At 39.3% G+C, this 25,383-nt stretch overlaps 2 protein-coding genes across 2 annotated transcripts in view; one reads left to right on the top strand and one right to left on the bottom strand.

Annotated features, from left to right (window-relative positions):
* The first annotated feature begins 753 nt into the window (after window positions 1-753).
* Window positions 754-8,906, top strand: LOC134528609 (uncharacterized). The gene is made up of 4 exons (XM_063362361.1): window positions 754-759; window positions 3,279-3,464; window positions 6,535-6,879; window positions 8,750-8,906. The coding sequence occupies exons 1-4, from the start codon at window positions 754-756 to the stop codon at window positions 8,807-8,809; spliced, it is 597 nt and encodes a 198-aa protein (XP_063218431.1). The 3' UTR covers window positions 8,810-8,906.
* A 4,278-nt stretch (window positions 8,907-13,184) lies between these two features.
* LOC134528608 (uncharacterized) overlaps window positions 13,185-25,383 on the bottom strand; it is a 37,522-nt gene continuing 25,323 nt past the window's right edge. The window contains exons 6-8 of the mRNA XM_063362360.1: window positions 23,029-23,146; window positions 16,400-16,722; window positions 13,185-13,424 (exon numbers count right to left, since the gene is read on the bottom strand). Of these exons, the coding sequence (XP_063218430.1) occupies window positions 13,322-13,424; window positions 16,400-16,722; window positions 23,029-23,146 (544 nt within the window). The 3' untranslated portion in view covers window positions 13,185-13,321. The remainder of the gene's footprint in view (window positions 13,425-16,399; window positions 16,723-23,028; window positions 23,147-25,383) is intronic.

The raw sequence follows: 25,383 nt of genomic DNA, 5'->3' as shown, positions 1-25,383 counted from the left end.
TTGAGACCATGTTAGCAGGACCAGGTCTAATTACGTAAGTTAACCATTAAAAAAAATCCACTAATTCACTGCTTGATTACTGTATATCTAAATACGAGCACTAACACAGGATATTTCGCGCTCTTCGTGTGATGTATGTGATGAGTGCTAGTGTTTTCTGCCCATAAACTTCCGTAGCGAAACACGGATGATCAGCTAGTTCATTTACAAACACAGAAGCCTTAGTATCTCTTAGTTTTCTGAATAATTTACCAGCCATTAATTTATATCGACATTTTCCTACAGTCATGAGATTGGCACAAATAAAAAAGTTGAGTAGTTTGAAACGATACACCTGCTGAACCTTTCTTGCTAAGTGTTCGTGACATTTACTACAACCGTGTTCTTATGTATGCATTAAGATATATTCTTTCCCACTTTCAAACTTCTAAATAACTACGGCTAGCTTCTCCAATTTTCCTTAAATCTTTTCCGATAAGACGTAAAGACCCAAGAAAAAATTAAATTCAAACGAATCTATCATACAATGAAAAAAGGGCAAGCATGCGTATATTAATGAAGATTTTTAATTAATGTTATTCTATATAACATTATTTAAGCGAGACATCAAATTTAATTTTCTTTCATTTCATAGTAATTGGTTTTATTCCTGAGTTCCTTTCTTTCCGAGAATCAATGACTTGATTTTCAGCGCTACGTAAATCTACCTCGACAGGAACACACAACACACAACGCCTCCACGCAGCGACCATTATGGCGGTAACAATAAATACTCTCTCGTTACAAAACTATATTTTGTAACGATTTTAAACATCGAAAATGACACCACAGAAAAACTTACAATACGAAACTTCCGAGAATGAACGATAACCGATAGGCAACGAAAAATTTAATCGATACGACCAGGGGCTTAGCCAGGGGGGGGGGGGGTGTTTAGGGGTTATAACCCCCCCCCCTAGCCCCCTTTTTTTTCTAATCTGAAGCAGGTTAGCTAAAAGCCTGGGTGAGCCCTACCGATTCTCCTTCCCTTCCCCTACCCCTGTCGCGAGCAGAAGCTATAAGGTTGTGACGCCGTGACGGATCTCAAGCTTTCAAATATCTTACCTACACCTATTGTATTTAACCAGCGCGGTAATTATAAGCAGGTGGTGACTGGGTAACTCTTCAAGCTAAAGCTAATTGTTTCCAGGAATAGGCCAGTTCTGCCGAAACCCAACCATTTTTATTCCTTTTTTTTTGTATTGTCGAGCTTCGAGCATGATTTATAATTTTGAGTGGACGTGGACAAGGCACTTGGATTGATTAAAATATCTTTAATTAATTTCTTACTTCATCACTCAAACAATTTTTTTATTAAAAATTAATAATGTTTTTACCATTACAATTTACAATATTTAAAGTTAAGTACCGAAAACTGCTCAAATAGCACTATTTTACACCTTAAAATCCCAATTTTTCAGGGGGAGGACCCCCGGACCCCCCGCTTTAATAGGGGACCATGCTTCTTAACCCCCCCCCCCATACACAAATCCTGGCTACGCTACTGGATACGACAAATTTAGAATAAGCACCATGTTGCCAATCTTTATAAAACAACATAGCAGTTAAATTTTTTAATTATGCTAAAAAAATTGTGTGACATATCTGACCGACACCTTTCGTCAGAGACCCGTGAGTTGCTATCGCCACTGTTTCTGGTACAGTGAACCATCGCCTATCACTTCTAACGAAGCACAAGAGTGTGTGATTCTAGTATAGATAAGCCACCTGGCCGCAACACACGTCTTGCCGAGAATATCAGTTTTTATAGTTCCACGAATTACTGCAGTGTTTTACTGAAGTGATAAAATATACCTACACTCTTATAACAATGATAAAAATGAAAAAAAAATTGACATGTTAAAAAACAATAAAATTCCTCGTCTATATTAGGGAATACAAAAAATAGTAATTTAACGTACTTTGAGATTGTTTAACTTTGTTCTTAACAAATAAACTTACGTGTTCTGTTAACTGTAGAATGTACAAACACCTACAGAATAAACTGGCGACAGGACACCTCCTGGCCACGGTACACCGGGCGACCAGCAAGTCTGCTGCAGGTGACTGTACCTGCAAGCATTGCGTCACTCCTTGTTTATGACCAGTTGGTGACGTGTGGCTGCAACAGTTCGTACAGCGATCACCGATGTATAGAGACCGGAAAAATTCGCGAATTCATTTCGCGATAGGCTAAAATATAAATAGTTATACCTCAGTGCTGCCTCTGCTTTTAGCTCACATCTCACCTGGATGACTCTGGGCCAATGAGAAACACCCAACCAAAGCTTTAAACGAATCACAGGCTGCTACGTTGGGACGTCTCACAAGACAGCAGCCAATGAGTGGGTGGCATTTGACCGAGTGTACGTAGAACTGTGGAGTTCATCCTACAGGTCATTGAACCCGCGAATTTTTCCGGTCCCTACCAATGTATCATTGTTTTGCAACCTCCTTGCAACACGCCCGTACCACAGTAGTTTTGAAATAAGAAAGCATTCTTTCTCGATAACTCGTCGAGCGAATTAATAATGTTCTTCGCCATATTCATCTCTCAGTGAAATATTTTCTCCAGCTAATTAATCTCATTGGTTTCTTCAGAAACGTGGACATTCTTAAACATGTGAAATCTTATGATCTTCTGATTCCATTACCTCACATGAACAAAGTCCCCCAGTCTCGATTCCAGAGTTTGGAAAATATTTTTTTTTACTGCCTTGCATTGTCAGCTGTGTTGAGCTGAGCTGTCGCGTGTGTTATACCTCTCATATACCTTTTCACAACATAGTGTTGGGCTATCAGTTACTGACAGGGTCGCCGAGGGGGGAGGGGTGCAATATCCCCGGGGAAGGGAGGTGGGGAGTACAAATGAAGGCACTGGATGAGTTTCCAGATTTTTTTTAATGCATGAGTTAACCTTGAGAGTAGGACGAAATTACAATTTTCTTTGGAAACCTTACGAATGTTGCTTAGCGAACAGGTTTCATTTACAAAGTAATAGCCTGTAACGTTTATTTTAAATTTTTGGTTTTGAGCAATCGTACATGAGGTAATGGGGAGATACCCCATTGGTTTCTCTCGACGACCCTGATTGGCGCAGTGAAGTGACGGCAGTCGGGCCATGAGCCACGCCCAGCTGTACAGTTGTACAGTTGTACAGTTGTACAGTTGTACGTGTGGGCACACACGAAGGCTATCTCCTGAAAGCAAACAGTGCAGCATTCACTTGCTATCTCCAGCTTTCGCAGCAACGAGGCCGCCTTTTGCCATCGCACGAGTGTTATCTCGGTCCTCGAGTGTGGGCAGTTTCCCCCTCCGCAGAACAGATAGGAAGCTGCCAGGATAAAGTCGCCGTCCCGATCAAAGGGTCACCAGTCACCCGACGGAGTCTGACCCCGAGCATCACCAGGCATCACCAGCTACAGGTGCGTTTATGTCGCATTCCAACCGATAGGAACCTCTTGAGAACGTCCTCTGACAGCCGATCCTTAGTCAACAGTTGCACATAATTCACGTGGCCCGCTTGTTCTGGGGTGTGTCTGTGTTCGCGCGACGCTCGCTGGTGCTTCTAGCCGGGTCGTTGCCACAACGCCGAAATACCACAACGCCGAATGTCAAAATTGACCACAACGCCGACAGCTAGAAAACTGCTGTGTACCACAACAAATTTTCATATATCATTTACAGTTTTTTGCAAATTTAAATAATTCGTTTAAATATAATCACGAACAGTTATTTATAGAAATAAACTGAAATCGAATCAATGTCAATAAATTGTTGATTTGAAATGACGAAATTGGACAAATAAATCAAATTTTTAAAATTGCTGCTTTTAAAAAGCCCGCCTTAACCTGTTTGATATTATAGAAGATTTTTTCGCACGGTGGTTGGCCTGTTCTTGCACTCTCGGCTCAGGTGGAACGTGACAATGAGTCATGCTTTTTCGTGCGTGCAGCCGGCGTTCATTGATTTATAAGACGTTATCACGTCAATAACCATGTAACGTGTGGCCGACAATGTTGCCAACAATTATAAAAATATTTTTTTTTTAATTCAGTCAAACCTGCTAAAATTACACTGTAATGATTGTAATGTAAACGAATTACATTAAAAGACGCAGTATTAAATTTGATAAGATGAAACTCAGACTATGGTGTTATCATTAGAAGATTTTATCAAATTGCTGCATGAATAATTTTCTAGACATCATCGTGTACAACGCGGTAGATTTCGCGAATGTTTTAAGGCGTAAACTTTGAGACAGACGACAAAGAAACGTTTCCCAGCTGCTCAGCACTGACATTGGCGCGTCGGAACTCCGATGTTGAGTTGGGAAGCGGCTCAACTAACAACAGGAAGTCCTCCGAAGCGTAGCGAGCAGCGAGCGCCTCTGACGGCGGAACGAAGCACTTCCTGCGAGTCTCTTTGCCCCCCCCCCCCCTCAAGGACGGACAGCTGTCACCGCCGGAAGTCAGCTGACACTCGTCACTGTCACTACCAGGGCCGGATTCAGAGGTCTGGAGGCCTCGGGGCAACAGAGGAGCGGAGGCCCCCTGGCCCAAAATTATTTTACAAATGAAATGAACAATTTTTTTCAGTCGAGTTTTCTAATAAATAATTTATTGTGTAATCAAGTAGATTCTCTTAGTATTTAAAAAAACATACATAAAAATATAATTGGAGACAAGAATTATATGAAATTAAATTTTAGTGTTAATGAATATTTCTGTTAATATTTAACAATAACATAATCATGTATATGTACAAAGTACTGTACGTAAAGGTAAAACAGCGAAAAAAGAATATCAAAGGAAAAGATGTTTACTAATGTTTAATGTCGGAATTTGAAAAAAAAAAAATTCCGAAGGCTTTATTGTGGGGGCCCTCCGTTTATGGAGGCCCCGGGGCTTTCGCCCCGGTTGCCCTTAAATTTCAGAAAGCCTCTAACGAGTATACATGAACGTGGACTAAATTTATGTACTGCATTGTACTTTTAATTCCTAGTAGCAGCAGTCTTGAAGGCAGAGCTCACGACTAAAAGGTCGAGTCCATCTGTGTTTGTGCTTGTTTATTCTAAAGTGAGAGCTGACAAATTTGGTGCCAGTGAAGAATCACAATGAAAAGACGTTATAGTGATTTCAAAACTATTTTATCGTACACAATCATATGATATTTTCCCCATTAATTCATGTTCTCTCTTCGACATTTGTTTAAGAAAAAATCAAAGGAATAGGAAATGTACCATGTATTATGTATGGTTGATTGTAATTACAATTGTATAACAGTAATAACTTAATAACTCCAATTACATGCTTAGGAATATTAACAAGCATGACTGACAAAGTAACAATGATCTGCAGTATAAGCAATCGCCCAATGTAAACACGGCATTGGCAGGTTGTTAAGGATATCTCATACTTAGGTCGCAGTATTCATTTAGATTGACATTTACTCTCTCTCTTTCCAATGCACGATTTCTGTCATTAGCGTTGTCCTTGTATCACTGTGTTCTGTTGCTATATGTATGCTATACAACCCAAAACGTTTGGACACAAATTTAAAAAAAAATTCCTCTGAACATTGTATTTTGTAAATAAAAACTTAGAATGAGAATTTTGAAAAAAAAAAATTTGATTATTGTATTTTATAAAGTATCATATGATATTATTCTATTTTTACTTCTAAGGAGAAGTAGGTAACTGAAAGATGCCACTTGATTTCAACAATTTTTGTTAGCAAATGTTGTGTATAATTTAATGGGTATTAACATTTTTGGCTCTGACTGAAATATCACATACGAGTAATTTGATAGAATGTCTCGTTTTTAATACTGACTGGCCGCTACGAAATTTTTCTTCTGTGAAATAATGATTGCCGTTAACATTGAATTATTTCTTAAACAGAATTACTACATCTGTAATAATACTGTCAGTAGCCTATACACAATTAAATGTCTTAAAAAATTCACAAAAAGGTCAAATTTAAAAAACGGGTTTGTCTGTAAAGTCGGTTTACGGACGATAATCTTACGTGATAACGTCATAAGAAAACATTGATGAAAAATCGCATACTTTTTAATTTTCAAATATTATTTACAGTTATCGAAAATTTAATTTAATTTAAATAATTCGTTTAAATATTATCACGAACAATTAGTTAAAAAGTCCGCCTTAACCTGTTTGATATTACAGAAGATTTTCTCGCGTGGTGGTTGGCCGGTTCTTGCACGCTCGGCTCAGGCGGAACGTGACAATTTTTCGTGCGTGCAGCCGGCGTTCATCGATTTATAAGACGTTATCACGTCGAAAGTACTAAAACTTATTATAATTAAATTCGGTAGGCCAAATACTATTCTAGACGTCAGCAAGCCAGGTAGTGTGGTACCGGAACAGTGGGTGCCATCTGATGTGTACCGCAGTCTGAGCGCGACACACGCTGCAGTGGTGCTTGCTTCTGCGGGCAGCTGTGTCTGACCGGCTCTGTGACGTGTTGCAGAGAGCATGCCGCCCCCGCCGCCCCACAAGCCGCCCCCGCACGAGCCAGCGCCTCACGGCCCGCCTCATGAGCCACCTCATGGGCCGCCTCATGAGCCACCTCATGGGCCGCCTCATGAGCCACCTCATGGGCCGCCTCATGAGCCACCTCATGGGCCGCCTCATGGGCCACCTCATGGGCCGCCTCATGAGCCACCTCATGGGCCGCCTCATGAGCCACCTCATGGGCCGCCTCATGAGCCACCTCATGGGCCGCCTCATGAGCCACCTCATGGGCCGCCTCATGAGCCACCTCATGGGCCACCTCATGGACCACCTCATGGGCCGCACGAACCAGGCCCCAGAGGTGACAGGCGACACGACTTTGAGACTGCGTGTGGCCCAACTTTTTGTGTTTAGAGCATTTCTTGTTTTTGAAGTATTTTATTATTATTATTATTATTATTATTACTATTATTACAAGGGGCCCCACATACCTGGGGCCCGCACAAAAACATCAATTTATTGTAAGAAAACATACAAAGGTTAAAAACACAAGGCACTGTACAAATTAAAATGGTGACATGAAATGTAGATTTCGAAGAAATCCTCTGAATCCATTGGATGTTCAGATCTTTGCAATGATTTAGAACATAATACATTACTCTCTGAATTACAGAATATTACAAGGCTGAATAGCACATGAGATCCATGAAATGGTATGAGTTTTAAATAGAATCTATTGTCTCGTTTTATTCATTCTCGAAGATGGATTTTTTTTTTAATGAAACTTCTTTGGCCGCGATTTCATGGCCAAATTTCAAGGCAAAGTTTTCGTGGTAAATCGTTGTGAAACGTATCTGATACAAAAAGGACCGAGAATAGGTACTTGGCCAAAGATATATAAAGAGAGCTCTATGCTATATACGTTGCTAGACTCGTTTACGTTCTCCTATTTGTGCGATGATTCGTCCGCCACCCAAATGAAAAAAAAAAAAAGAACCGAGAGAGATAGATGACTAACTCCCCTCACTGACTATTCTAAGTTAAAACTAGATAAGTTGGGCCCAGGTAAAACCTGCATAGACACAGGGAAAACCCTGGGTACTGACATGCGGGATGCAAAATTTAATGCATTAATTACAAGCAGGTTGGTTACAGGAAACAGAAGGATGGTTCTGGAAGAAGAGTTGGACAGAGTAGAAAGACTACTATGCAAATGGGCGGGAACTTGGACATTTTGTCCGCATTTAGTTTGGTGGCAGGGGCGCAACAACAGGGGGGGCAAGGGTATTTTGCCCCCCCCCTCTGAAACCATGAAGTGGTGGCAAACGGGGGCAAAGAAAGTGCTGTGTAATCAATTTTTAGATAATAAAACTGCTTAAATAGCACCATTTTCCACCTTGAAATACAAATTTTCCCGGGGAAGGACCACCCGACTCCCCACTTCAATAGGGGGGATCGATGATTCTTTATAAAAAGGTATATTGCCCCCCCCCCCCCTTTTGGAAATTTAGTTGTTGCGCCCCTGTTTGGTGGCACTGGTTGTTTCGGGGGCGACTTTGTCGTTTCCCACCAGGCTGCCAGCCAGCCTAGACTAAGTTAAGAAGGGGAAAAATTCGTGTACGCTGTTGAATTTAAGCTAATGTAAAGAAACTTTAAATTAACATAGAAATAAACATTTAAAATATGTTTAGTTGGTAGCTTTAATTTAATCGTGCTTTTTCGCGAGCTGGTGCATCGAGCCGGCACTCAGGAGTGGACAGAGCATCAGGTTGACCGAGGTCGGTTAGAGAAATTACCCAGTCCTTCATCACGAGGCCCTAGTCTCAGCATCTACGCATACGTAGGCTACGGAGTGTGTATACGTGTACTGTCACGAGCTGGTGCATCGGACCTACACTCAGGAGTGGAACTGTGCGAGAAAACACTTAATGCTGTTTTGTAATTTTAAAAAAGAAATAACGTTCCATATAAATTAGTAGATGATGCAAAATTTCTGGTACGCCACACCACAAAATATGTGGCTACCAAAATAAAGTGAATAAATTTTCATTGTTTTGTTTGCCCGATTATAACTGATGCATCAGTTCTCAAAAGCAATGTAGGCTAGCTATGTTAGAAATTATTATGAAAGCTACTATCTGGCGAGTGAAACCAGAACTACTTCAGTGAACTAGGTCTCAGTCTAAGCAATTAGAAGTCTGGAAATGGGAACTGTCTGGTCTCTGTTTCAGGCCCGCCCCAGTGAGGAAGAACTAACTCTCATCAAACAGTTCAGCGTTGCCAGTGAATAAACAACTGCTGAGAAATGTTCGTCACTCCAGAGTTTCTGAACGTGTTTCTGTGCCCTTCCAAAAGAGTGTTTTTGTAATAAAAAAAAGTATCTTCTGAGGTGGTGTGCTTAATGGGAGAATAGGTATACCAACTCAATTTCGACAAGTCTTCTGACGTAGATCACGCGACTGCGTCCGCTATGTTTACCTCAACAATTAAGAACTTTTTTTTTTCAAATAAGACGCCCATATATATTCTTATCAGCACTACTTAACTATTGCAATTTTGCAAACAAATTTCTACTTTTATGTGTTGTCTTACGAATATACTGTACCTAACAATAAACTACTGTCAGCTTTTAAGTTTTTAACACAAGTAACATTCATATGACCAACTAAGCCCACTTTAGATTAATGTATATTTTTGTGCTATAAAACGTAATTTTTAAGGCAATACAGAACTATGAATGAATTTTAAGAATAATGGCAATCCATTGTGGCATATGTTTGATTACATAGTACTTAACTTTAACATTTGTACAACTAACTAATAATTTACGAGTTTATTCTGCACGCATACATAAAAACCCAGTATACAAACAAAATATTTGTTTGTGTTTTTTTTATGGAGAGATTTCTGCTGTAGCAAATATAACATGTGTTTCAAAACTATTTATATCCTACGTGTTCATCCAAATAATAGATAGAAACATATAATATTTTGTTTCCAACATTGTCCCGACACATTAGAAATGGAGGAAGCAAAAAACAAAATTTTCGCATCTCGAAAACACCATTTTATTTCTAAATTATTATCAGGTAGTTTCTAAATAAAAATTATTGGGTACGATATGTTGCCCAACACAAAACAACTTACCAGTTACCATTATCATGTTTATTTATTTTTTTTTAACAGCAGCATTACACCGACCTGGTAAAAATTCAAAAAAATATTTGAATTCGAGGAATATATATTGAGATTATTTTCAGTACGTAGTATATAAATTTTCTTCCGAGCCCTGGGTGCCGGGTGTGGTGCCCGTGGTCCGCCATCTTTGATTATGACGTCATGGCCACCATATTCGAATCAAGTCCCCACTCTCGAACGTTGCACGTTTCATCATGGTTGCATCGCGAACTTTACCTTTGACTTTGGCCTTTATCTAGGCCGGCATCTTGAATTATGAAGTCAATGCCGCCATCTTGGAGTCTGACGTAACAGCTGCCATCTTGAATTTTGACATATGAGTGCCATTTTTTCGAGAATTTCCCACCATTTTTTCTAATACTTTCCATCAATTTGAATCATGACATCATGCCCTTCATGATGAAAATACATTATTGTTATCCAAAAAAAAAAATATTTTAATCTAAATTGTAACTTCAAACTGGTGATAAAATATAATATGATAGAGATTTCCAGAATATTGACAGTAAAGGTGCAAAGAGATAGAAGTAGTAGAAGAGATGAATTATGTATTGTGGGATGTTGCAAATGGTATGGTTGATAGGCTGAAACTAATTTTTTTTCTAAGTGCAGGTGACTATTCTCGCGCAGATGAGATATCATCCTTACTTGAAATCCAAAAAGAAGCAGGATTCATAGAATAAAAATATTGATATGTTAGTTCATAGATTTTCACAGAGTAATGTGAATAAATATAGGTAACAAATCATTATTTTAAATTTATTTCGTGATCTACTGAAACATAATGCTAATCCATGATGACGAATATGACTTCTTTTGTTGAATGTGTGTCCTAGATAACGAAAGCATATACACCTGTGTGACCTAGATTACGAATGTTTGTCGAACTGTGTCTCTTAGATGAAGAATGTGTACCCTTCTTGTTGATGTGTGTCCAAAATGTGTGTCCTTTTTATTGAATGCATGTCCAATTTGTATCCTTTTTAATGTATATGTAACCAAATGTGTGTTCTTTCTGTTGAATGTGTGTCCTAGATGAATAAGTGTCCAATTGTACATCCTAGAAGAATAATGTTTACCCTTTTAGTTGAATGTGTATCAAAATTTGAGTTATACTTATTGATCGTGTGTACAAATGTGTGTCCTATGTGACGAATGTGTGTCCTTTTGTTAAATGTTTGACCAAATGTGTGTCCTTTTCGTTAAATGTACGTATTAAAGTCTGTAGTCAGGACTGAAGTTTTTATGGTTCAGGTCCTCTTGGACTTATTGAAAGTGTAAATCATATTTAAGGTATGCTTGGTTCTATAGTAAGCATAAAACAATATTAGTTGATAAATATGCTTGTGATAAGTTATATCCATACCTCAGTTCTGGCAGTTCGGAGAATCCTGCTTTGCTCGAAAGGTGAGACAAGTCTCGGAAAAGAAGGCCTCGTGGTTCAGATACACTTGGCTTATATACCCGACAATGTACATGACCAGATTAAAATTTATAACATGTATCGGAAAATGTCCCAGGTTCAGAGACGCTTGGCATATATGCTTGACACTGGACATGACTTGGTTGAAAGACTTTCCAAGTATCCAAGAAAATGTCCTCGTGGGTCATGGTTATGCTTATAGTTGGCACTCTAGTTATCATATCATACGCATAGTGATATTACATAACGTATTTATTTAGTCGGACAGTTGTCTTGTACACAGACATGTTTCGTTGTGAGGATGATTAATTAACTCATCGAAAGGTAAAGGTTTAAATAATGAGTTCAGAGTTTTATTTACTCTTAGCACTGATAAAGGAACTAACCAAGGATGGAAAACAATCGAATTAACAAATATATTACTAAACCAATTTTTTAAATGAATTTTGAAAATTTTTTGTTCCGAATTTTCAAGGTAGATGAATACAGATTTTCAAAATGCATGCGAAATGACATCAGCACCTTACTGGCGGCTGATATATAGTGAATTCAAGCCTATTTTATGACTTTTTACCATATTTAATTAAATCCATATTTATAAATATATTTACCTTTTATTTTTTGGCCTCGACCATTGAACGAACCAAGGACAAAAATCGATCGAATCAACAAATACATTAATAGGTAAATTTTCCAATGACATTTAGAATTTTTTTTCGAAAGTTGAAGGTAGATAACAGATTTTAAAAATGGTGGTTAACATGACATCAGCGACTTGCTGATGTCATGTTTAAGGTTCTTTTAGGACTTATTACTCTATTTAAACAATAAGTATTTTGAAACTAAAATTACTTTTTTTTACATCACCCACGGATCGAATCAAGGACAGTTATCGATCGAATCAATATATTAATAATAACATTTTCTAATGATTTTGGGAATATTTAAATTTTTTTTTGGATAATGGTTACATATTTCCTATATGGCAGCCAACATAGTCGACAAAATGGCGGATGCTACGAGAGTTTAGTGATTTACACTACTGCACTCTAGCGGGTAGAAAGTAGCAGCGAATGAAAACAGACGTAAACAAAATTGCTTGTCTAATATTTCCGTCATGACGTTATTAAGTTTAACATAATATATAGATATTCCTTGGAATGATTGGTGGGGATCAGTTTTTTGTAGCCTCTAGAGTGGAATGACTTGTCGCCTTTTTTTTTTTTAATTGAATGATTTTACTGTATTCGATTGAGGGCACTAAGGTTCATGACTTTGCATTTTTTAAATTAAAATTTTATAAATATTTAAATTAATATTTGTATATTTAAAAAAAATATTTGGATAATAATTACGAATTATTAATATTGTGGGTGTGAAGTCATAATTATAATTAGCAAATTCAAAACGGCGGAAAGTGCTAGAAAACCAAATTAAGTAATATACTCGAAAACAAAATGGTGGATGTGACTTCATAATCCAAGATGGCGGCCGATGTCGAGGTCAAAGGTCAAGGGTAAAGGTCAAGGTCAGAAGTAAAAGGCCAAAGTCACAGGTCAAAGTCGCGATGCAATCATGAAGGAAAATGCAGCGTTCGAGAGTGGGGCACTCGATTCGAAGATGGTGGCCATGACATCATAATCCATGATGGCGATTATAACATAATACAAGCTGGCCACCGTGACGTCACAATATGGCGGATCACGGCATAGGCCCCACACCCGGCAGCCAGGGATAGGAGGAAAATTTATATACTACTCTTTTATGAATGTTGTTATTTACTCGTCTCACGACATTTTGGCTCGCTTCCTCTGTTTTCTAGTGTTGTTTTTATTAATGAACTTTAGAATATTAAACTTTATTACCAATCACCAACTGTTGAACAGCATCTATTCCTTTAAGGGTGGGTACTATTTTCCACTTCCCTTTAAATTTGTTAGCCTTAGTACCAAAAAAATAATAATCCACATTTTGGTGAATCGTTTAAACACTATAAAGATGATATATATTAATTTTTGTAAGACAATTATCAATAAGTCAAACAATTTTACATGTAATATGTTTACTATGTAGCTGCACGCATGCACATTGAACAAAAAAGTCAATAATTAATTATGTAGCCAGTAATGTTTCTTGTAATCAGATTCCGCACGTGATGCAGTGCGGTTCTTGAGACAAGCCTTCACTTCCTCCCCCCCCCCCCCTTCCACCACCAAGCACCTTGCCCGGGCGAGTTACCAGCTCCGATATTGGCCGGAGTTAGAAGGGGTGGGGCGGGTGGAAACCTGCGAACAAAACAAACATTCAATTGTTGTACTTCTTCTTAACACGTTCATTTGCAAAATTTTGAAATCACTTGACAGAATCTGCGTGTGGCTCATTCAGCACCATAGCCTCAGTGCAAAACACGGACGCCACAGGTTGGAATGTATGCAAAATCTCATCCGTGGAAGAAGGGGGATGGAAAAGCCACTCTACCATCCGTTTGCTTTAATTTTTTTTCTTTTATTGGTGGGAATGATATATGTCTTTAGGATTTCATGGGGGGGGGGAGGGAGGGGGAGATTTATCACTCCCAAACACCTCTCCCCCCTCGTGCGTACGCCACTGGCCACGGGGTCACTCGCATGTCTCATGAAGGTGGCCTGGGTTAGATTCCCAGCAGCAGAGTCGCTCCAGCATTTCCATAAGAAGGAGACATAGCGGACGTTGCCACAAGCCAGTGGGTTCCCTCCCGGTGATCCCGTTTCCCCCACCCCCTCACTCCGTCAACACTACATTGTCTCCTCATAGGTCCCAGCGAAGCCAGAAGCCGCAACCACTGATACCAGCTCAGCCTGTCCTACCGCTACACACGAAATATTCACCTTTTCTTCCCACCACATATTTTTTATCTCCTCGATCCAACCCACCCTTTCCCCGACATCTATAGCTGCTATCGGCTGGGAGTCAAGGGCCATCACTAACATCCCAATAAACCGACACGCCCAGCAGTCCACACATAAAACATTACAATTACCTTGACGCTAGCCTCACTGGCAAACAGCCATATCGGCGTGTCATCATGACATCATGCTAACTCATGAATTCAGTTATTAATATGTGCCTTTGAAATTTTTGAGACTAAAATAATTTCAGTATCTAGCAAGTCCATATTTTATTAAAGACGAAAACAGGAACTGAAGTTTGAATAAAATATCACTTTTCAATGAGAACGAACAAAGCACATACTGTTACACATAACATAGTAATAAAAAGGTAAATAGTACACCCAAGCTCTGTTAACATTTTGTCACACTTCACTATCTCTTGATGACTTGTGTGACTGGTGGATCTTTTAGTTTCAAAAGGATAAAATAATGATTTCGTCTAGGTATAAGTACCTCTATGTTTATTTAACTTTTAATTACTTTCACATAGAATTATAATACTTGATAAATTGATTGACAAGTATATTAGAATTATTAAATTATATTAACATGGATTTAAAATTACATTATCTAAATAATAGGCCGGCCCTAATTAGAAAATACCATTAAACCTCACTGGATACAATTAAAATAGAATCAGAAATAATAAACACGTTAAGCCTCACAATTCCAGTGTGATAGCTTAGAGCAATTAAAGTCCCGAAAGAAAAATTTCTGGTGTTCCGATCTTTTCAACGTCGGTAACTAACTGTTATTCTGAAGATATAAAAAAAGCTGAAGTACCGAAGTTTTGACGCTCGCTGGCCGAAGTTGAGCTGCTAACGAGGCGTCAGGGCGCCTTAGTCGTCCTGATTGCTGGAGGAAGGACTCGATGGTGATGTTAGGTCCGCATCCTGCCCTTGGACTCTGTCATACAGGGAGATGGCTTCTAGCGTCAGCCAGGGAGCGGAGCTCGCGAACAAGCGGTTGTCGCGGACGTTTCCATGATTCAAAAAGATATAAAATATTATGAAGCATTATTAACGAAGCTTGACTACTTCTACGAGGTACGCAGACTGACTAATTACCAACTTCTAATAGTTGTAGGGATGACATCCCTTGCCTAGCTGATTACATTTTTGAACAAAGATCGAAGTTAAATCTTGACGTGCGGCTCGCCGACAATGCAGTGTGGTCCGTCTGCTCTCGCGGCGCGAAGTAACTTTGGGGCGGCAGCGACTCGTAATTAAAAGACGAAGTCAATCGAAATAACGGGGAGAGACTTCGGCTTCCGGACCGAAAGGTTCCGAAAATTTCCGAGGGGATGGTCGAGAAATACTGACTTCGATATCTCGAAGTTGGTGGTACTAGCCGATGCCAGCGCGACATACTGAGGGGTGTCCGAAACAAGGAGTGATCGACTCACACGAGGCGACTGCTAAAGCATTGGGCTTATGGAGGGGACTAGTGCAGCGCTCTGGTGGCTTGGAAATGAACTACTGGGGCACTGTTTGTTGCGTGAGGCGCCAGGGGGCAGGCGTTTAGCGAGGGGTTCAAACACTCAGGGGAAATAACTCGCAACTCTGCCACGAGAGAGCAGATGTGATAAATTCGGAGACTGACAGGTGTTCTTGAAATTGGGCCGGGGTTGACGGCCGGCCATTGAACTGGGACTTGTTCCCTGGAAAGGCTGTAAAGGGGGGGTGTAATGTGCTGCTGCCAGTGGGAAAATCTCTCGGCAGGAACCCGGGTCGTGTCGAAACGTAAGTTAAGGCAACCCACGGGTGTGCCTGAAATCGCTCGCGTAAGGCTGGCTCTCAGAACCTAGCTGCTCTAATAGCTTGCAGGACATAGCAGTTCTTGTCACGGCTCGGAGGAGAATTACAGGCGACGGACATGCACCAAGGCGGGGACAAGACGAGCGCACTTGCTGGGTCGTTAGATAGTTGGCAAAATTAGATTTAATGCTGGGAAAAGATTTTGGAGACTGGCCTGACAAAGATTAAATGGGAGTGTACAGGAGGCGGAAAAGTTTATGTTCTTGCAGCAAAAAAATGACTGGCGACATTATTTTCCAAAAATTCAAGTTTAGAATTGTGCCAAAAATACTAATTGGCGGCACAATACCTACTCCGAATGTTCCAATACATACAAATGAATAAATTTTTGTAGTCCATATTTTGTAGAATAAAAAAATTGAATGTGATATTTAATTATTTGATTTGCTAAGCAATGTACAGTTGACAATTAAGCGATGCCTTAGCCATGTGCAGGCTAGAGTGCTGGCCTCCAGCTGCTGACTATGATAGTATACATAGGGTATGCTTCACGGGAGAAATGTAGCTGCTTACCTGGGGGCGGTGGGTGGTGGTGTGGCGGCGGTGGAGGCGGGTGGTGATGAGGTGGGTGGTGGTGATGAGGTGGGGGCGGGGAATGGTGATGAGGTGGGTGGTGGTGATGTGGCGGCGGTGGTGGAGAATGGTGATGGGGTGGGTGGTGATGATGTGGTGGTGGGGGTGGGGAATGGTGATGGGGTGGGTGGTGGTGGTGTGGTGGTGGTGGTGGAGAATGGTGATGGGGTGGGTGGTGATGATGTGGTGGTGGGGGCGGGTGGTGATGGGGAGGCGGCGGTGGAGGCGGCCAAGGCATCACACGGCAGGCGGCGGCTCTCCAACTGCAGGACAAACAACAATATAACAGGCATTACTTCTCACCCTCCTTAACCACTCACACTTCTCACTTGTAACAATGCAGTGAACTATAAGCTGTCCCTTTAATCGAGAAACGACATGTTATTTGTTTCCGATTTAGCGTATTTGCCAAAGGTATATTATAAAAGGCTGGGTGATGAAGAAGTAGGGAAAATAGTTTTAGCAAGCGAGACATGGCTAAGGAAATAAACGTTTATGTATTATGTTAAACACTTTACAAAGTAGTTTCAGCTGGAAAAGTGTAATAATCACCAGTAGTGTGTAAAAGGGGTTCCGAGCCCAGGCTTCAGGCTGTGAATTGTGATTTTCGGTCCGCCATCTTGGATTGTGACGTCACATGGCCATTTTGGACTCAAAAATTCCTCAAAATTCCTCAAGAATGACTCAAAATGACTAATAAATTACCGTTTTGAGGAAAAATTTCTCATTTTATTCCTCAAAAATTCAAAAATTTGGATTTCGAAAAACCTAAAAAGTCTTTTGCCTTAGAAAGAACACAAAATCCAAAATAGAGGATTAAGCATCCATGTCTACAGCCTCCGATAAGCCTCTGATGTCATCTAGGATTATGATGTCACCGTTGCAATTTCCGTTATGGCCGCCATCTTGAAAATCTTTATTTATCATCCTATTTTAGAGAAAAAAATTAAAAATTAATAAAAAAATTCAATTAATAAAATTTTAATAAAAATATTTAAAAAACATACTTTTACGACAGGTGCTTGGAGTCCTCGGTTCAAACCCGGTGAGGGACAAAAAAAATGACGACCGAACCTTCCTCCAAGGAAGCCGCTGGCAGACTTACTCCCCCAACCACTTATATCAAAGTATATATATCGTCACCTAGTATTACGTAATGTCCGCCATCTTGAAAATCCGTAATTTTAATGCGAGAAAATCGGGAATTTTTTTTAAAAATCATTAAAAAAATTAATAAATGAATTTAATAATAAATTTAATAAAATATTACTTAAAAACCACTGTTGCACTTATCGTTATGATCGCCATCTTGGATTATATAAATTTTGCATGCTTCATTACGCCCGCCATATTGGTTGAGTACGATTTCATCGTTACACTTTACATTAAGACCGTCATATTGGATCCTATTAATGTTGCAATTATCGTTACGGTCGCCATCTTGAAAATCTGTAATTTTTTGCTAGAAATTCCGAAAAAATTCCAAAAAATATTTTAAAAATTGCCTACTTCAAATGTTTAGTTATTTAAACGTTTTCAGTCCTCGGTTCGATTCCCGGCGAGAGTAAAGCAGTAATTTATTAATATATTTAAGACATTCTCAATAAAAATTAATAAAAATGTCTTACGCCACATGCGACATTCTGAATTATGTCACCACTTGTATCAATTATCGTGAAAGGCGTTATTTTGAAAATCTTTATTTATAATCCGATTTTAATGAAAAAAGTTCAAAATTCACTAAATAATTTTTTAATCAATATTCTGATTGTTTAGACCGATTCCTGTCCTTCGTTCAAAACCGGTAAGAGCAAAAAATAAAAAATGACAGATCCTTCCTCCACATAAGCCACCTACAGACTGACCTACCACCACCAATAGCAAGGTATATATATCGTCAGCTGGTATGACATCATGTCCACCATCTTGCCTTCGTCCACTGGAGACCACCATCTTGTTTTCGTCTGCTAGAGTATGCTGATGGTATGTTAGTATAATTTTATGTTCTCCATACCATTGACCTCGACTGTAGGCATTGAAATTTGACCTTGACATTAACTTTGACTTTGAAATTTGACCTTGACCTTAATATTTGACCTTGATCTTGAAATTATACCTTTACCTTGAAATTTGACTTTTACTTTGACGACCATCTTGGATCCGACATTTTGTGTTCAGTACGTGGTACCAGGAGCTACCAGCTGCTAGAGGACATTGCCACCATCTTGTTTTCGTCTGCTGGAGAACACCATCTTGTGTATGTACTCATCTTATAGAGTGCATTTCCATCATGCTATTTTTATTCTAACTGGCTAGAGTGCAGTAATCATTTATTATTACAAGATGGCGACCGTAACGATAATTGCAACATTAAAAGGATTCAATATGACGGTCGTAGCGTAAAGTGTAACGATGACATCATACTCAACCAAGATGGCGGGCGTAACGAAACATGCAACATTTATATAATCCAAGATGGCGACCGTAACTATAAGTGCAACAGTGGTTTTTAAGTAATATTTTATTAAATTTTTATAATTGAATTTGATTAATTAATATTTTAATGAGTTTAAAAAAAATTTTTGATTTTCTCGCACTAAAAATACGTATTTTCAAGATGTCGGACATTACGTCATACTAGGTGACGATATATATACTATGATATAAGTGGTGGGGGGAGTCAGTCTGCAAAGGCTTCCTTGGAGGAATTTGTCGTCATTTTTTTTTTGTCCCTCACCGGGTTCGAACCGAGGATTCCGAGCTTCATGTCGTAAAAGTATGTTTTTAAAATATTTTTATTAAAATTTTATTAATTGAATTTTTTTATAAATTTTTAATTTTTTTTCTTTAAAATCGGATAATAAATAAAGATTTTCAAGATAGCGGCCATAACGGAAATTACAACGGTGACGTCATAATACTAGATGACATCAGAGGCTTATCGGAGGCTGTTGACATGGATGCTTAAGCCTCTTTTAGGATTTTGTGTTCTTTCTAAGGCAAAAGACTTTTTAGGTTTTTCGAAATACAAATTTTTGAATTTTTGAGGAAGAAAACGAGAATTTTTCCTCAAAACGGTAATTTATTAGTCATTTTGAGTAGTTTTTGAGGAATTTTGAGGAATTTTTGAGTCCAAAATGGCCGTCGTGACGTCACAATCCAAGATGGCGGACCGAAAATCACAAATTCACAGCCTGAAACCTGGGCTCGGAACCCCTTTTACACACTACTATCATTGAATATAAGGGGTAGAGGTAATCCCATTTTCAATGTATACATTTTTTTTTCGCACAGATTAATATTAACGTTAGTATTTTAAAAACAAAAATTTTTAAGCACATGGCACATAATAATACATTTTCTGAGACTAAAATTATTGTAGTCATTCTTACAAAATGAACGCATTATAATGAAACTATTCCAACATGATGAATTAATGTGTGGTTAAAGAATGGCAGGTTGTATTTACTTTTTAACAACTATGCGTGCTTTAAGAATAGTTTCATTAATTGTATGGCTGAAATAATTCAGTGGTTTTTTTTTTTTACTTTATCAAGTCAATTAGTGGTTTTAATAGATTGAAAGTCATATTTATACTTTCAAATTAAGCATGTGGTAAACGATTAATTTAAGTAGCCTTCATCGTCGTTAATTTTAGGCTTTCACTCAGAAATATCAGAAATTAAATATTCCCAAAACCCTGGAAAAATTAAAGTTTCCAATAGTTTGAAAATTTTAGTTTCTAGATATCTATGAATTAATTAAAAATATATACTTTCACAGCTAATGTTGATGCAAAATAATAATTTAAACATGTCTTGTTTAGGTTTGGTTTCCCTTGTCTGGCCGCGTTTCGTCTTCGGGAACGAGCGGATAACTCAAAGAGAGATGAACTCTGAGTCTCAGCGTAAGAAGCGGACAACAGACAATATATCGCAATATTAGGAGAGTATTTCAGAATTTTGTCTCATATATTTAGTATGTTTGTTCGAAAATTGTTAATGATGGTGAAATAATATATTTGGACAACTGATTTAGAATCTAATTAAATATACGTATTATTTCTATAAAAGTATGGGAATGGAAGTTTCTCTTGGTACCATGGAATATTCGCCTCTGACGCACGCGAATGCAATATCGATATGTTCTTACGGCATTACAATACTTCACGACAGTGATAGGGGCAACCCTCAACCCAACAAGTTAACGGGAAGTCCCTACACGACTGCTAAATAAACTGAGATAATGCCGACTGCAATGTTAGGTTTATCTAGCTTACATTCTATAATCACTGTACTAAAAACGACCATAGAATGCAAAAACCAACCCATTAAATGGTTTTTTTTTTTTACGTGATAACGTCTTATAAATCGATGAACGCCGGCTGCACGCACGAAAAAGCATGACTCATTGTCACGTTCCACCTGAGCCGAGCGTGCAAGAACCGGCCAACCACCGTGCGAGAAAATCTTCTATAATATCAAACAGGTTAAGGCGGGCTTCTTAACTAATTGTTCGTGATTATATTTACAAAAATTATTTAAATTAAATTTGCAAAAACTGTAAATAATATTTGAAAATTAATAAGTATGCTATTTTTCATCAATGTTTTCTTATGACGTTATCACGTAAAATTATCGTCCGTAAACCGACGTTACAGACACCCCTTTTTTTTGGTAACTGGCTCTCACTCTATGGACTACTTCCCAACAGACTACACATCTTTATGAATCTAACACAGGACAACATGGCATTCAACATGTACTTGATAATTCGTAATTTTTTTAAAAATTCCTAATTAAAAGTATTTCCAATGCTCTATCAAATGGCATGAATGATAGCGAGTGGTTCTCGACCCACGCCCCGCGCTAGAGTCAGCTGAGCGGTGCTCGGGTTCACTTGGCAGGTAGCTCACGCACCTCTGTGATTGGAGGAAGGGACTCTCTCTATCGACTGCACACACATTCCTGGGGTCCGATCCGGCCACAGGAGATATCGCTAACTCTTAACCAATTTTTTAAAGAAAAATGAATAAAATGATTTGTCTTTTCTTTCAAAATTGGTTGCTGTCAGTACGGATGTTATTTATCCATCCAAGCCACGTCAAAAATATAATTACCCACTGAAAGAGCTTCAGGAAGAAGCTTCAGCGTTTGAAAAGAAAAAATATTTTCGTGGTGAATCACTGTCGGCACATATCCTTATCTCCCGATTCTGACATTTCTTTTGCGTCTGCTTTAGAGTAAGTATTCCATCAGGTTCCTGACACATCTTAATCTTATCTCGATAATCTCCTGTTTGTTCGGTGTGCGCCCTAAATAACAGTTCCGATAAGAATGAGGTGTGATAGTGTTGCTTGCCAGGAAATATATATTTTTTGGCACATTAAAATATGAGTAAGTTTTTAATGCCCATCAACATATCTCCGTGCATAATCAAGGAAAACTATATGTCAAGAATGATTGCAATATTGCAATTAAGTAAAAAATGTAATTAAAAAGAAAGGTTTGTCAACGTTAGACGTACCGCTCAACCTTACGAACTGAAAATACTACGATGCGTAACTAGTGGCAATGCAGAAGGCATAAATTGCTTGCAGGAGATGCATGATGCATAAGCGGTGTTGCTAAACACAACAGGACATGCAAACAACCCGCTCCTGCTTGAATCAGGAAGTGTTTTTTTAACGTGAAAATGCAAACAACGAAACGTGCATGCTCTCTTGCCGACGTGGTATATATGGCACGTCACTGCTCATGTGGCATGGTACTACTCATGTGGCATGTCACTGCTCATGTGGTACATTACTGCACATGTGGCATGTCACTACTCATGTGGCATGTCACTACTCATGTGGCACGTCACTGCTCATGTGGCATGTCACTACTCATGTGGTACATTACTGCACATGTGGCACATCACTGCTCATGTGGCAGGAGGCTTGGGCAGGTGGAGTCTGGCTCTACTAACAGTGCTGCTAGTGTAAGGACGAGGTCAGTCCCTGCAGGCCCTACACCGTCGCAAATATACCTGCCGTTTTATAACAGAAGTGCTTTGTCTTTCAAACATCAACCTTGTTTTCTACTGTGTAGCGCTGAGTGATGAAATGTTATAACCAGGCCTGTGCAATCTCAAATATATGCTTACGGATAACAGTGGCTCCATCTGTACCACCATTACCTCCAACCTTCTGTTTTACGACAAAAAATAAAGTACATTTTATGAACATTATTCTGTGTTATATTTAGAACTAAGTTCGTTTGATAACTTTCAACTTAATATTTTATTTACATTTTTGTAAAACACATTTCAGTCTGTGGACATTTTAAGCTATACCGTTTCCATCAAATTTGTGCTTCTATTTTTTCATTGTTTTTGCGTTATAACAAGTCAAATTCTCCATTTGCTATTTACTTTGCTAAAAAGAAATAAGAAATAAACCACATCACCATTCCACCTGTTCAATAAATATTAATGTAATTTAAGTGCACCATTGACCGATTTAACATTAAATATATCGTGGCATTTCCCGTATGTGATCTGGGTTGCGGTTTTACGTCACATCATACGAGCTGCGTGGGTCCGTGTGACGTCACAGCCGACCGCTGGCCACTGGGGCGTGGTCGTGACGTCACCACACTCCGGCGCGCAGTCTGCCTGCAGGACGCCTCGCGAGGAACGGCAGACCTAGGATGCACATCAAGTTCTGCCATTCCCGATTACACCCGAACAATTCACCTTCGGCCAACTTCGGGATTTGTTTTATTTTTGCGCAGGAAAAAATAATTCAAACATTAAAAGTGGTCGGTTAGGTTAGCTACAATAAAACACTTTAAAACAGTATGGACGGTTAGTTTAGGTTAGGTCAGGTTAGGTTAGGTAAGGTTAGGTTAGATTAGGTTAGGTTAGGTTAGGTTAGGTTAGGTTAGGTCACTTTACAAACTAACCACCGTCAGAAAAATCCTGAAGGGCTGCCCATCCAAGGGGCAGCATTTCAGTCGCCTCGTCAATGTAATGAGACATCAGAGTGTGGTCCCTGGAGCAACTACATATGACAAGGTTCCGGAGAGTGTAATCACCTGGTATCCTGACGACGTGCCCAGAGGCAGGTGACCGGGAGCTGACAGCCTCGCAGAGCTGACAGGGGCGAGCTGAGACAGTTGGCTGGCCTGGGTCAGCTGGGGCGGCGGTCTGTAGCCCCGCAGTGCCGAACGGGGGGTATATCTCGTCGTGTCACGTGGCGACAAGGCATCACGTCCGGGCTTAGCTTATCTGCGGAGTGAGGGAGTGCTGCCATGTGTCCCCTCCTCCCCCTTGCCTGTACGAGTCCTCGAGTCCACGAGCGAGCCGAGAGAGGTGGTGCAGTGGTAACCAGGGCCGCAACTAGAGTCTCTGGTACACGGGGCATGAATGGATTCATGCGCCCCCCCCCCCCCACCTTGTTTTTTGCGCATACCACACCAATAAAGCGGGGGGGTTCGGGGGCCCTCCCACGGAAAAATGGTGCTATTTAAGCATTTTCCATACCTACATGTAACAGTTTCTGTGCTACTGTAACTTCCATGCATGAACCCATTATGTCCATAAAGTAGTCCGTATAATCACTAGACTTGTTCATTAGGTAAATATGTTGAGACATATTGTAAATCAGATTAGACATTCCTGGCATGCAAGTTAAAAACCTTTTTACCTGTTACCAGTTGTAGTAGGAATTACAATGCAAGCGATTTCGGCGCCCCCACAGCTTTGCGCCCGGGGCGTATGCCCCGCTTGCTCCCCCTAGTTGCCGCCCTGGTGGTAACACACTGCACCAGGGGGGTGACAGTATATAGGACGAACTGAATCCTTAAAAATTGGATCATACCATGTTTCGCCAACATCGGGAAAAATAGATTACAAGTTTTGATCTCTTTAGTTTATTACATGTCCAGTTGTTATTAATTTGTGTTAATCTAAGATGCTGTTACAGTAATAGAAATTACTTCTATTCTAATTATAAATAGTTTTAAATTAATTTAAGTTAATTTTAGTGAAAGTAGGCCTATACTACATTTATTGCGTCATAGGTAAAATTTGAACTGTTAGTAAAATTAATCAACGAGTCAATGTAGTTAAGTGCAATTGTTGCAAAAAAACATTGTTCACCATTTAAAGCTTAACACCTTAATTTAATGCAAGTTAAAAATATATGTTTTCAAAGAACATAAAACCGTATCACACATTCTCGTAACAATAACAGTGAGGCGTGCTACGGAGGTTAATGTTTACACAATATTATCGAGGACAAGTTGAGGTTGCTTTCGCCGTTTATATAAACAAAAACACGAGCAAAGTAAAATAAATGGAATTGATGTGCCGTATTTGCACCAAGCTCGTGAACAAAGATGCCAACTATCACGCGCTAAACCTCCCTCAGGTTGTATTTGGCTGTAATTTTTTCGTTGTCAAGTTGCAAAGAAATGGTATGATCGCAAGGGTTTTGTTTACAATTTAAGCGAACGATCATACAAGAGTCTAGCGACAGCAATACTACCTTCCTGCAACTGGCCGCAAATGCCGATCCTTTCCGAGGTTAGCCGATCGGGAGCGCCTACCCCCTGGATGTTTTTTTATTTTTAAGCGCGCGTTTTTTCTCTCCAGTATAAAAATGCCACATAGACTGTTTAGTGGATGGTTGGTTATATTAGGTAAGTATAGCTACATTAAAATTACTGTAAAATCATTTTATGGTTGCTTAGCAAATAACTTTTTAATATGTAGCTATCCAGCGCTAGGAAACAGTTTACATGATTTCACAGTATCTTTAATGTAGCTATCCTAACCAAATCAACCGTCCACAAAGTTTTAAAGTATGTATAATGTAGCTAACCTAACCTAATTGACCATTAGTTATCATGTCCTTACCTGAAAATTACAATTTAATT

The sequence above is a fragment of the Bacillus rossius genome, chromosome 1 (assembly GCF_032445375.1).
Source record: "Bacillus rossius redtenbacheri isolate Brsri chromosome 1, Brsri_v3, whole genome shotgun sequence".
Classification (NCBI taxonomy): domain Eukaryota; kingdom Metazoa; phylum Arthropoda; class Insecta; order Phasmatodea; family Bacillidae; genus Bacillus; species Bacillus rossius.
The sequence above is the reverse complement of the archived record's forward strand: the minus strand, read 5'-3'. Positions and strand labels throughout refer to the sequence as shown.

What these genes read in the sequence shown, in the direction of transcription:
- LOC134528609 (XM_063362361.1), top strand. An exon ending in CCAGGCATCACCAGCTACAG is followed by an intron (nt 3,465 to 6,534) that starts GTGCGTTTATGT and finishes GACGTGTTGCAG; the next exon opens with AGAGCATGCCGCCCCCGCCG. An exon ending in GCACGAACCAGGCCCCAGAG is followed by an intron (nt 6,880 to 8,749) that starts GTGACAGGCGAC and finishes TCTCTGTTTCAG; the next exon opens with GCCCGCCCCAGTGAGGAAGA.